Below are 12,896 nucleotides of genomic sequence, written 5' to 3'. Positions count from 1 at the left end.
GGTTTCGTTCCTGGGTTGTAGAGAACTAGAGGAGAATCTTGCATAGGGCTGGAGTCCTAAAGGTTAAGGGTCACATTCTTAAAGGATAAATGAAACAGAACATCCACCTAGCATTCATAAATGTTGGAGATCCATACTGTCTCAGGATTGCTCTGGGGAAAGCAAGAAAAATAAAACTCCCCCTGCCAGTTTCTAACCACTAATACAAGCCTAAACTTACACATATGGAGTCTATATTTACCCTACCTCTGTTGTCCAAAATCCCTCAAGCTCAAAATTCAGTTTGAAGTGGCTACATGTTGGCAGTTCACCTTGGCATCTGGTAGAAGCGATTGCAAATCATCTCTGAAGGAATGTCCTTTCAACCCAGGGCTTGGAAACGTCAGTGGCCCTCCTGATCCACAGTGTCTGTATCTGCAGATTCTATTATCAATCTGTGTTGGCTGAATCCATGGATGAGTAACCTGTGGATGCTGAGGGCTTACTGAGGGATTGGAGAATCTACAGATTTTGGTATCCATGGGAGTCCTGGAACCAATTCCCTACAGATAACCAAGGATGACTGTACTGGCAAAGTTCCAAGATAGATGAGCTCACAATAATAAATCACTAAATGCAAGAGACAACAAGACATGATAAGTTATTGAGTGGATGGAAATGCCAAACAAAAGAATCAGAGCTGCAAAGGTTATAGCTACTGGAGTTATGAGTAACAGAATATCAGAATATATAAATATATATGTGTGTGTGTTTATATGAATATCAGAATATATGTGTGTGTGTGTATTTATATGAATATCAGAATATATATGTGTGTGTATATATGTTTATATACATATATATGAATATAAGTAAACATATGTATATTTATATACATATATATACAAACTATGTATGGAAAGGTAAGAGAAATAGAAAAGGGAACTAAAAGTATGTTGAAGAATAAAAGAATCTATCAAATATGTTAAGCAAATGTGAAAGTATCAAATAATACTTCTACAGACAGAAAGACTCAGTATCGCAAAAGATGTAAAACTTCCCTAAATTAATCTACAGACTTCATACAAATTCAAACAAATACAGGAAAAAAATTTAACTTGACAATTAGATTCTAAAATTTATGAGAAAAGTCAAGTATCAGTCAAGACTAAACTAAAGAAAACATAGGCTGGATGATTGAATTGCTCTTCCAGATGTTAAGGCTTATCATAGAATGACAGTAGCTTGCAAATTATGCTATTGGTAGAAATAGTCATATGGAACAATGGATAAAAAAGAGAATCCAGAACAGACTCTTCATATATCGAAATCTATACAGGAGAGAGCACGCACTGCAGAAATATGCCAGAACATTGGTTACTCATATGGAAAAAGAAATACAGATGCATTATGAACTGAATATTTATGTCACCCAGAAACTCACGTGTTGAAGCCCTCCCCCTCAATGTGATATTTGGAGGTGGGCACTTTGGGAGGTAACTGGGTTTAGAAGAGGTCATGTGGATGGGTCCCCAAGGAACTGTGTCCTTGTAAGAAGAGGAAGAAAGACCAAAGCTCTTTCTGTCATGTAAGGACACATTGAGAAGGCGGCTGTCATTAAGCCAGGAAGAGGGCCCTCACCAGAAACTGAACATGCTGGCACCTTGATCTTGGACTTCCTACCTTCCAGAACTCTGAGAAATAAATTCCCATTGTTTTAGCAGTTTATGGTGTTTTGTCAGCCTGAGATGACTAATACAGAATACCTGTATTAACTATACAAACAATTTACTCTGGGTGGATTAAAAATCATAATTAGGGAAGTCAAGACTTTAAAATTGCTAATGGAAAATACAGAAGAAGTAGCTTTGTGACATAGAGTAAGGAAGAATTCCTTAAACAAGACATGAAAGTGCTAACTTTCAATGGAAAATATTGACATGTTTTACTACATTAAACATAAGAACCTCTATTGATCAAAAGATACCAGGAAGCGAATACAAAGACAGCCGTAAATGAGAGATGATGCTGGTAATACACATTGCCAACAAGAATTTGCATACAGACTACATATATGAATTAATAAGAAAAGAAAAACAGAAAAGAAGTGCTGAACAAGCATTTTACAAGACAGGAAACATGAATGGCCAATAAACATATAAGATGGTCAACCTTGGTAACCATGGAAATACAAATTATATACTATTTTCCATGCATGCACATGCACACATATTCAACAGTGTGGCAACTGCAAGAGTTGGTGAGAATGTGAAGCATTAGGAACTGTCATATCTCACCAGTAGGCGGATCCATTTGTACAGCTACTGTGGAAAGAACTCAGCATTGCCTAGAAAAGTTGAACATGTGTGTACCTTACCTCTACAAGGGATACACACTCTAGAAATTATTGTGTATGTGAATCAGGAAATGTGCACAAAAATGTTCTCTGCCTTATTATTTAGAAACATAAAAAAATGAACACCAACCCAAATGTCATCAATACAAGAAAGCATATCTGTCATACACAACAAAAGGGGATATTATACAGTAATGAAAACACATTAACCACAGCTCTATTCATCTCTATTTTTAAATGTCAAAATCAATGTGAACTGGGAAAAAAAGCCAAAGAAGAGCTATGAAAAGCAGGAAGAGACAAAACCAAACAATACATTGTCTTACAAATATGTCACAATAAATACATTCAGGACAGTGGTTTCCTCTGGGCAGGAGTATACTGAGAGAGAATGTGATGAGAGAGAACCCAAGAGTCACCAAAGTCCTGGTGATGTCCTATTCTTCATGTGAGGGGAAGGTTCATGACTGTTCATTTAATTATTCCCTCATTACTCGGCACATGTACATTATATGCACTGTGCTCCATACATGCCATTACAAAAATAAAATCTTGGCAAATCTAAGTCTCTATACAAAGTCACATTCAAAAAAGCACAGTCAACACAGTCCCAGATAATAACTCTTTAATGAAATTTTAAAAATATATGATAGATTATAAAATAATCTGTATTCCCATTCTCAGGACCTCCTCTCTCCTGCTGACCATCCAAAGGCCTAGGTCAATGCTTAGAATATTTATTTTTTTGCCAGAGGAAACAACTGAGAATTTTGAGGCGTTTAGCCTTATTGGTTTTCCTCCTTGATAAATAATTTAACGTTCTTCACAAATTCTACGGAAATCAAGACTTCTCCAGCAATGGACAGGGAACGCTTAGTCCCAGGAGAGTGCTAAAAAGGCAGTGATCTCAGGGCAGAAGTTCCTTTGGGCTGCCATTCTATATTCTCCTGGCACGGGAAACTGCTCCAGAAGATGTTCCCACCAGGGGTCAGCATTACCCAGATTTTTATCAGCCACTGTCCACTCAGCGTTGCTCTCTCCACAGGGTCTCTGGGAGGCAACTCCCAGCAGGATCCCTGTTGAGTTTTTTAATCACCATTCCAGCTATTTTATGGAAGTCATCTGTCAAAAATATAAACTGGTGTCACACTAGGTGGTACGATCAACCTCCCTCTACTAGGGCTCATCATTGTTGGCCAGCAGTGTCTCAGCTTATTCTCAAAGGGACGTGGCAAATACTCCAGTGGCAGAGTTCATTCTTCAGCCATTCACAGCAGTATAAGCAACCTGCCCTATTCTGTTTCTTTAGAGCTTTTCCTGCTGCCTACCGATTTGGGAATAAGGGTAATTCTTGCTTCCCCCGCATCAAGTTTTTAGTTTATGGACATCACATGTTTCAAGACTAAAGAGATGTGTTCCTTCCCCAACCTCCCAAATCACTTTAGTTTCATCACCCGAGGCTCTCTGCACCTTCTCCAGCGCCTCCTTTTCTTTCCTCATCATTGTGATAAAGGCCAGCAAAACCCATCTACACTTCACTCATCTGAGCAGCGGGACAAAGCTGGCATGTGAACAGAAGGTGCCCAGGTGTGAGTGAGTCCCCAACTCACAGCAGTGACTGAGGATGAGAAAGTACTGGTGTGGTTGTTTGGTCACTGGGCGGAGAATCTGTGTGTTCTCTCACGAGATGGGCTCCAAACTCAAGCTGGAGCCTGCTCTGAGCTGAGTAAGGACTCGGTACTTGGTGTCTTTGGATGGCAAAGCAGAGAAAGGAAAGGGGAAAGGAAATGCAAGGGCAAGGGCAAGGGCGAGGGCGAGGGCAAGGGCAAGGCCTGTATCCCAGAAGACAACAAGCTAACAGTTCCCTGAGAGAATCTGGACAGGTGAAGGAAACAAGTGGCATTAAAATATCAGTTATCTAGGAAAGTCCAATTTTCCTTTCTATTTCAGGAGGGTCATGCAACTCTGCAAGATAATGAAAAGGCTATAAATGCAGGAAAAATAGCACCCTGAGAGCTCGTGCTCAAGACGTGTGCATGGATACATGGCTTCACTACGCGGCACTTCTGCCCTCTCTCTCCTGAGCTCTAAATTGGATTTGACCTTCTATAGATTAGTGTTGCCAATATCTGTAGATCTTTTCAGACTGCTCTTGCTGTAACTTTAATTCAATATTTGAACACGTGGCACCAACTCTTCTCAACCATGCTCACGTCTGGGGTTAAAGGAGAAGGTCTCATCATGAGACATGCTTCTGAGCTGAGCTGACCTGAGAACATGGGTAAGGACTCCATGCTCTTAGCTGCAGATTATGGTCGAGAGAAGGCCAGGATCCATTTAGCACAAACAACCTAAGAAAGCTTTAAAAAAATGTGGTAAGGAGGGCAGATAATATCCACTGTCTATTAGAGAATAGCTAAGAATTAGAAAGTAGAAAAGAGCAAAGGTTATTCTTGAATATTGTTTTCATCAATAACTCTTGGAAATTTCAGAGTGAGTATTGTTAAAGACCTGTTTCTAGAAAGGTACAGGAGGTTCTGAAGCCATAGCTATATGTATATTGACATGGATTTTATACTTTGCCCCCCAAATAAAATAAGATACAAGTAATTTGTTCGCATGCTGACCAAGAAGCATCCCTCACCCCCAACCCCCCAAAAAAAGAAGAAATGCTGGACTTACATTGGTGACATATTCGATGTCCTTCCAAAGGATGCACTCCCTGGGGAAATCGGCCAAGTCTAAGAAGTGGTCCACCACCACCTGGCCGATTAAATCGTGGCGGGAGAACCTGTCGAAGTCGTACACAGAGAAGTGAAGCTTCCGCGCTGCAAGGTCATTGTAGGGGACCGGAAACAGAAACACCTCATCAAACACAGGGTTCAGGGTCTTCCTGTGAACTTTCGTCTGGTGCTTTGTCTTCCGATCGGGAAGCAAATAGATCTTGACGTAAGGATCTGAAGTCCCAGAAAAGTCCTTGGCGGGCAGATTGACGGCTTTGTGAATCTTCACGATGAGCTGCTCTAAGTCGCAGTCATATTTTAAAATAAAGTTCAGTTTCCCACAGGCTTTGCCGCTACCCATTCTCCCTTCGTCATTATCCAGGGACCTCTGCTTGTACAGCTCTGGTTTAATGCGGCCGATCCCGGCCAGCTGTTCCTGTTTCTGTAGCTGCTGGATGTTGAAGTCCGGGTTCGACAGGTTGAGTTGTCTCTGGATTGAATTATGCCTTCAGTGAAGAGCAGACGAGAACAAAGTTATGACCTCGTTAGCTGCGGTCTTTCAGAAACAAGCGCCTGGGATGTAGGCAGCCTCTTACACACTGTTAAAAGCACAGATCTGTGGGTTTCCTTTTTTTTGGCCTAAATTCAATATGCTCATCAATGTGAGTAAGCTCCCCCCAAGGTTTGAAACCTCAAACTGAGGCCCAGTATCAGGAAATAGGCTGACTATGTATGACCTTGGAGCTTTAGAGGTTAAATGCACTTTCTAAACAAATATGCCACCAAAAAAGCTTATTCTGCCGGTAGAATGTAAAGATTTGTTAACACCTGTTTAAAAATAAAATTACTCACTTTTATATAAAAAAAAAAATCATCCTGAAATTGAGATAGTTAGCTGTGCACCTTCTCAAGCAGCATGAATCTATCTCTACATTGCACAGAATTTCCTGTCACTGGCTTACAGCTTTCTACAGATGTATATTCTTACTGGTTGGAATCAAATCAAATCAAATCATTTCATCACCAGAACACAATTTTTGCTTTTGTGAGGATGTAAGTGACAGGAAATGTTTGCTCACAGTGACCAAGTGGGCTTTAACAGGTGCGAGGGACAGCCCCGAGTGTGTCTGTGATACCACGTGGGTGTGACTGCTGAGCAGCAGGGAAGCTATTATTTCTGTAACGAGCACTAAGGGTATGAAAGGAAAGGTAAGTTACTATAAACGTATGCAACGATTCGGTTAGAGAAGGCTGGATACTGACATTTGCAAATCAAATATTTGCTAACAGAATCGACTCTACACCCTATGAGCTTATTGGTTTGGGTTTGAAGTTTCTCTTTGAAATGCGCATTATCCTGTGGGTCTGTGCAAATGGAAAGAAGCAGTCATTACACACAAGGTTGCTTTTAAGGCTATTTTTGTTTGTTTTAAGCTCAGAGTTCAGAGTCATGATACTGCATTTTCTGTAGTCTCTCAATAACCTTAATTAAAATAGCCTCTCTCACCAGGTCAAAGGCAACCACCGGCTGGCTGTCTCTGAGGGGTTGGTAAATAGTTGGAGAGGCAGAGTAAACAGCTGAGTTAATCTTCTTTTTCCTTTCTTAAGGCTGCTTTATAAAATAAAGATGTAAAAGTGGTTTTAATAGCTCCCGAAACATGTTTGAAATTATTCTCCCTTGTCCTACAGATGTTGTTATGCTGAGCATTCCTCTGCATCCTAAAATACACTGCTAGTCACTAATCACCCACGTGGCAGAAGAGGAGCACAGTCACAGAGCTGTCACTTGCACCCATCACAGCCAACACAGTTCACCACCAGCAGACACACCCCAGGCATGAACATTTCCACGTGAGCAAAAACTGCGTGGTCTGAAAGTTTCTGCTGTGAGATTTGAATTTCTTATAGAGAAATCCACAACCTTACATCTTCTCTGTAGCTTCTGATTTTTCAGAGGGTAGGAAGAGAGTCAGGTGATGCTCTTAAGCACCGAAAACCGCCTCTCTCTGCAAGTATAGCCAAGTCACTCCCTTGTCGAGATGCTGACCTCCGTAGCGCCAGAATAGAGCTTTAGTCTTGCTCTCTGGGGATCTCTGGGCAGAAAGGACTGGCAGGGAGCAGAGAGGATCCGGCCCTCTGCGGAGGCCACAAGGGGCTGGTCCCAGCTCTGGCTTCCTCTGCTATTGCGTTATCTCTCTCCAGGTTGGATTCAAACAAGAGCCACAATGGGGTCTGGAGTTAAGTCCTGACCTACGATGGGCCATTCTGGGAGCTGTTAGTGATGCTGTTTAAATACTAAAAGCCTGTGCTGGGGCACGGGTCCTGTGTCCCCACCAGCCCCGGACCCTGCCACTCTGTGCCCCTTCTCTCCCGAGGGGCTATGCACCCCCTGTGCCTGACAACTTACCTTCGGCGTTTGGGAGAGTCCTGGCTTTAGATTCATCACAGGACCATTTGGTCTTAACTCTTATCTGTAGGACTGAGCCTGCGATGTAAATTTTAATTTTAATTTAAAACTACATGAATTTGGCTGCTTAGCAATGGAACATATTCTGTTTCCCTTGTACATTTTCTTAAGATATGAAATCTGAAGAGAAATAAATCCTACGTGTTCCGCTGTTCCCAACCTCAGTGGGTTGCCAGGGGGCAGAGGGAGTGCGCTGGGGAGGGCACTGCGGAGAGATTTGTCCTTCAAAGACCAAAACATCCCCTCGGAATGGACGCCTCCATTCAAAATTCCAACACAGCTCAAGAACCTTTTTAAAAATCAAGCTCAAGTAGGAATACTGTTATCCACCCAAATGTTTTGCATGACAAGTTTCACTCCCAACACTCCCCCCCCTTCAGAATCACACTTACTAGGGGAAAACAGTTGAATCCAACTGTAAGGCAGTGGTTTAAAGCAAAGAGCAGAGACTATAACAGGCCAGGACAGTTCTAACTCCCTGGGGCTCTCTTTCAGTCGCTTTCAATTTCCTTTCCGGAGAGAGTCAGCGATTACCTGAGTTGGAGGCATGGGCTAGAGGAGCTCAGGGCAGCCAGAGATCCAAGGTAACTCATCACCTCCCTGCATAATCTCTGCAACTCTCTGGGCTGAGAAATGAGAAAGTAGAGCAGGGAGCCTGCCCCAGGGACATGAAGGAGAAGCAGAGGAAATGGAAAATCAATATTCTATGGCTCTCCTGGGCTATTCAAATGGAGATAAGCAAGTCAAAAGCAAGACAGAGGAAAGACACAGAACAGGGTGCTGTGACCTGGTTCCTGGCACCCTGGATGGGGAATTCTGAATGGTCAGTGGAGGCGGTGTTCGAGAGCAGTCAACTAGAGCCCCTGCCCTGCCTGCCAAGGGTCTAGAATTTGAATGCTGCTGGGTGACACCAACTCAGTGTGATAAGGAGGGATCTGTGTCCGAGGCAGACAGTCCACTGAGCAGGTGTGGGGAGTCCAATATTTTGGTGTCCTTGGGACTTAAAGTGTACAGTGAATAGAAGGAGAAGGGGTGAGCCCCAAGGATGGGTGTGATGAGTAACGCTGAGAGACTGTGCCCTCTGTAAAAAAGTTATACCCTAATGCTGTCTTAGAGAAGCTAGCCCCTGGGGGGAGGGGGACTCTCAGCTTCCTCCACCTCCATCAGAGGCCATTCTCCTGTCTGAAAGTGGCTAGGGTCAGACTTAATGACTGGACTTGGCTGTCCCAGACCTGAGCTGGAAGACTCGTGGAGGAGCCTGAAGAAAGCCTAATTTCAAAGATGACTAACAAAATCCATAAAGCAGACTTCCCATAACAAACTCAAAACCACACTTCCAACCACACTTCCATGCCTGAAGGGATCTGAGTCTGGTGTTGAGTTGCAGTCAAGGGTCAGGAGAGGTGGGTGCCCAGACCCAAAAGGCTTTTCCTCTTCTCCCTTCCTCAGATTAGAATTAACCAGGTCTAGCATCCCACTTTGAGTCCCCAAAGTCTCGGTCCCCGAGCCATCACTCAAAAAGCCAACTATCTCCACTGGATCTTAAGAAAGAGAACATTACTGTGATTCAAGAAATTTGAATGTGCAAAGTAAGGGGTCAGGTAGGGTAGGAAGGAGAGGGAGGCAAAGCCTAGTCATTGCCTTCAAGGAAATGACTCCCAGGCGGGGGATGAGACAGTCATACACTGACTATAAATCAGGGCACAGGGGGATTAAAAAACCCGACAGGAGGTTAGAGAGCCACAGAGGCAGAGACAGAGGAAAAAAGCCTTTGGGTTGGGAAACTGTCATGGAGGAGATGGAACCCGAGCTGAGCCTGCCTGCTTAACTTGGCCTCATACTTAGCAGCCTCCAAGCTGATGCTCTGGACTCAATAGGGAAATTAACTGAGTTTTCATCCTGGCCCCCAGATCTCCAGCAGGACGAGGTCTTCAGCTCCTCTGCCCCAGCAGCTTTCCCCTAACATCCGTGGCTCTGCTCAGAACCTGCAGCATCCCCCCCGTCGCTGGGTTTCCCCTGTGCAGCCACAGACCAAGGTACGTATGCTCTTCTACCCTCCCTCCTCTCAGGGACCCATCTCAGAGGCGAAACTTGGCAGATCCTTTCCCTGGTTCTGGGGCATCCATGTTGACAAGGCATCAGGGTCCAAGGAGAGAAAAGAGAGAAGAAGCAAATTGTAATTTCAGAAGCACCGTGGGTTTCTTTACCAGGTTCAGGTCAAGACAGGGAGGCTTGGAAACAGTGGAGACAGGACTGTATTTCCCTTCTTGAGACTCCCCTGGTGATGGAGAGGACACAGTTGGGTTGTCTTGATCCTCAGGCAGAAACAGAGGAAGGTGGAGTCGCAGATAGGGACAGATGCAGTTAAATGACGACAAGGGCAGGATGGGGAACTCGAGCCTTTCTTGTAATCGGATTCAGAGGCTTCTGGAGTGAGTGAGATAAAGAAGATGTAGGCACCAGGCCTTGGCCAGTGGAGCTGTGTGGTCAAGTGCAGCTAGAAACACTAAAGCATAACCTGCTTCCGCCCATTCCCTCCAAAGTTAAACAGGTTTAAAACCTTGGTGTCCTCTTCAAATATTGTATCCCCTATTACTAAGATGAGCCCATGCCCCCCATTCCTAAGATTAGCCTTTTCCTAAAGAGCTCACGTCTCAAGCCTCTTTCCTTTCCCACTGCTTCCAGCAGAGCTCAGACCCTCATCGCTACAAGCTGAATGGGCCTCCTGTATCTAGTCTTCACCCCGACCCACAAATTCGGTACACTCTTGCCAGATTCAACAATTTGAGCACTTAAACGTATGTAAGTAATTTAAGTATATTTCCCCAACTAGTTTGTGGGCTTTTGAGGCCAGAGCTACATCTTTTTTCTCTTTATTACCAGCATGTAATGTAGAACTCTGCACATAGCAGACACCAAATGCATGTGTCTAGAGTAAATATAGGAATGCCATGGACATAATAGTTTCCTATAATTAAATCCTAGGAGAGAAAATACATATTTACATCTAGTTGAGAAGAGGGGTCTGGGTAACTTCCATTTTTGAAGCTCTCAGTATATTAAAATCTGAGGAAGTAACTAACAGAGTAATTTAAAAAAATGTTGAAAATGTTTCTATCTAATCAGCGCTCTCCACACAAGTCTAGCTTAATAGTGTTCTAGGCACAGAGCCATCACATTTCATCCTAGGGCACCACTTATGTGGCAAGTAAGGGGGTGATTATCTTCTTTCACTTCGGTCAGTGTATTTCGGGGACTCTACGAAGTGCTTAGTTCAGAGATAAGGTCAAAGGTCTGAACGCAAGGCTCTTAATGAATGTGGGACCTGGTACAGATGGCCTTGCGCCAGCCTCATGCCATTCGGGGCCCTACTCAGTTCATACTTTTGGCCCTTTGCCAGTCCTATCAGCAGAACAGGAGAAAGTGGCCTGACACTGATGAACGTGTTAGTCATTCACGAAAATGTCTGCTCTGTGCCAGAGGCCGCACTACGGGCTACATATTTAGGGAGAAACAAAGCGGGTGGGTGGTCTTTGAGCTCGCAGAACTCACAGTCTAGAGGGGGTGTAAGCAATAAACAATCGTTTGGTTAAAAACGGAGTTCAATCCTCTGAAGAAGTGAAAGCAAGGCCGTGTGTGAGAGAATTAAGAGTGGGAGGGAGTGGAGGAAAGAACGATACTTCAGACAGGGTGATCAGGGAGGCCCTTCGGAGGAGGTGACATTTTAGGTGGGAATGGAGGCTGCAAAGGAGCCAGGCACGGCAAAGAAAAAGGAAAAGCATTTCAGGCAGAGGGAGCAGCCTGTGTGAAGGCCCCAAGGCAGGAAAGAGCTGGAGACACCGAAGGAGCTAAGAGAGAGGCTAGTGTAGCTGGAGTGTGATGAGCTTTTTCACATAAAGCCTCCTACATGTAAACAATGTCCTCTGGGTTGTGACATGTGGTGGCCTGGGCAGAGAGGTGAGGCTGACAGCTGAGAGAAGCAGACTGTGGCAACATCACACCGAGCCTTCACAGATCTGATAAGGAGCTTGCGGTGTGGCAACGGAAATTTTTTAAAAACTCAAGTAAGTGGTGCACTGGGATGACATGTTGTAATTACTCTAGGAGTAGCACAATTCTATTAAGATAGACTATTTTGTATTGGGAGCATTAGTTAGATAGAAACATTTGAAATTATCACTTTTTGAAGTACTCGTTTAGTTCTTTCTTCAGATTTTCATAAACTGAGAGCTTCAAAAATGGAAGTTGTCTGAGACCTCTCTCAACCTCCATGAGACCTTGAAACTAGATATAAATGTGTATTTTCTCTGCTGAGATTTAATTATGAGAAACTGCTATGTCCATGGCATTCTTATATTTACTCTAAACACATGCATCATAGATGACATAGGAAATTTGAGAAGGTTTGAAAAACAGATTGGACTTTCATCGTGGGACATAAATCAAAGATTGGAGTAGATGGCCTGTCAAGGTTCCTTCTATTTTGAGCATCCAGGGAATTTCATATCTTTGGAATAGAGACCTTTAAAATGTCCTGGGAATAAAAAATTTTGACACCCACCCCCCCATTCCCAGGATATTAGGTCATTATACAAACATCCAAATTAAAAGAATTAACAAGGATTTTGCACGGTCCTAATAGTAACTGAGCTAAGTAGAAAGACAATGCTAAGGTGTTTGATCTTGGAAGAACAACAGAAAGTCATCCTGACCAGAAACATTCTTAGAAGATGAAACAAAGCTCATTTTCAGGACATTCCAAAAGGCACTGGTGGGAGCCACACGTGTCTGAGCTGAAGAGGCCAGCGGAGGGTGGCCTTTCTGATGGAAATGCTGTGGCAGAGGCCATGCCAACTGCAATGACGGTGGGGATGCCCTCAACTGGGAGTCTAAGGCTTACGTGCTCTGGCCAAGGAGGTGTCCTGGGAATTTGGGGACAAGTGATAACAGCCACAGGAAGGAAGCAGTAAGAAAGTGACAGTCGTGGGGAGGTAAAGAACGTAGCGAGAAAGAAGAAAGAGGAAAGAGCAGCTGGCAGAGCAGAAGCTTAGAGCCTCTCAGCAAGGACTACCTTCCCTTTCCCCAAACGGGATATCAAAAATTTTAGTTAAAAAAGGATATTAAAAACGCTTCAGAGCATGAAGGAAATTTCACTAATTTTTCCCACCTTGTTGGTAAAAATTCTTTGTGTGTGTGTTTATAACTAAACAGGATTCCTAGAGAATTACAAGACCATACACCATCCTTCTGGTAATACCATCAGCAAAGATATGTGTTTCCAGACAAAACTCATAAAACGAGGTCAGTAATAATTTAGATAAGAACGTTTTAAAATGCATAATGATGCAAATTATCAATATTAGGTCAAATG

At 43.4% G+C, this 12,896-nt stretch overlaps 1 protein-coding gene across 1 annotated transcript in view; it reads right to left on the bottom strand.

The window, feature by feature from the left end:
- SYT9 (synaptotagmin 9) overlaps nucleotides 1-12,896 on the bottom strand; it is a 109,576-nt gene that overhangs the window by 53,208 nt on the left and 43,472 nt on the right. Inside the window, exon 3 of the mRNA XM_087822266.1 lies at nucleotides 5,018-5,564. Within this exon, the coding sequence (XP_087678392.1) occupies nucleotides 5,018-5,564 (547 nt within the window). The remainder of the gene's footprint in view (nucleotides 1-5,017; nucleotides 5,565-12,896) is intronic.

Source organism: Miniopterus natalensis, chromosome 11 (assembly GCF_054644295.1).
Source record: "Miniopterus natalensis isolate mMinNat1 chromosome 11, mMinNat1.hap1, whole genome shotgun sequence".
Taxonomy (NCBI): Eukaryota; Metazoa; Chordata; class Mammalia; order Chiroptera; family Miniopteridae; genus Miniopterus; species Miniopterus natalensis.
This window is presented reverse-complemented; position numbering and strand designations above follow the sequence as displayed.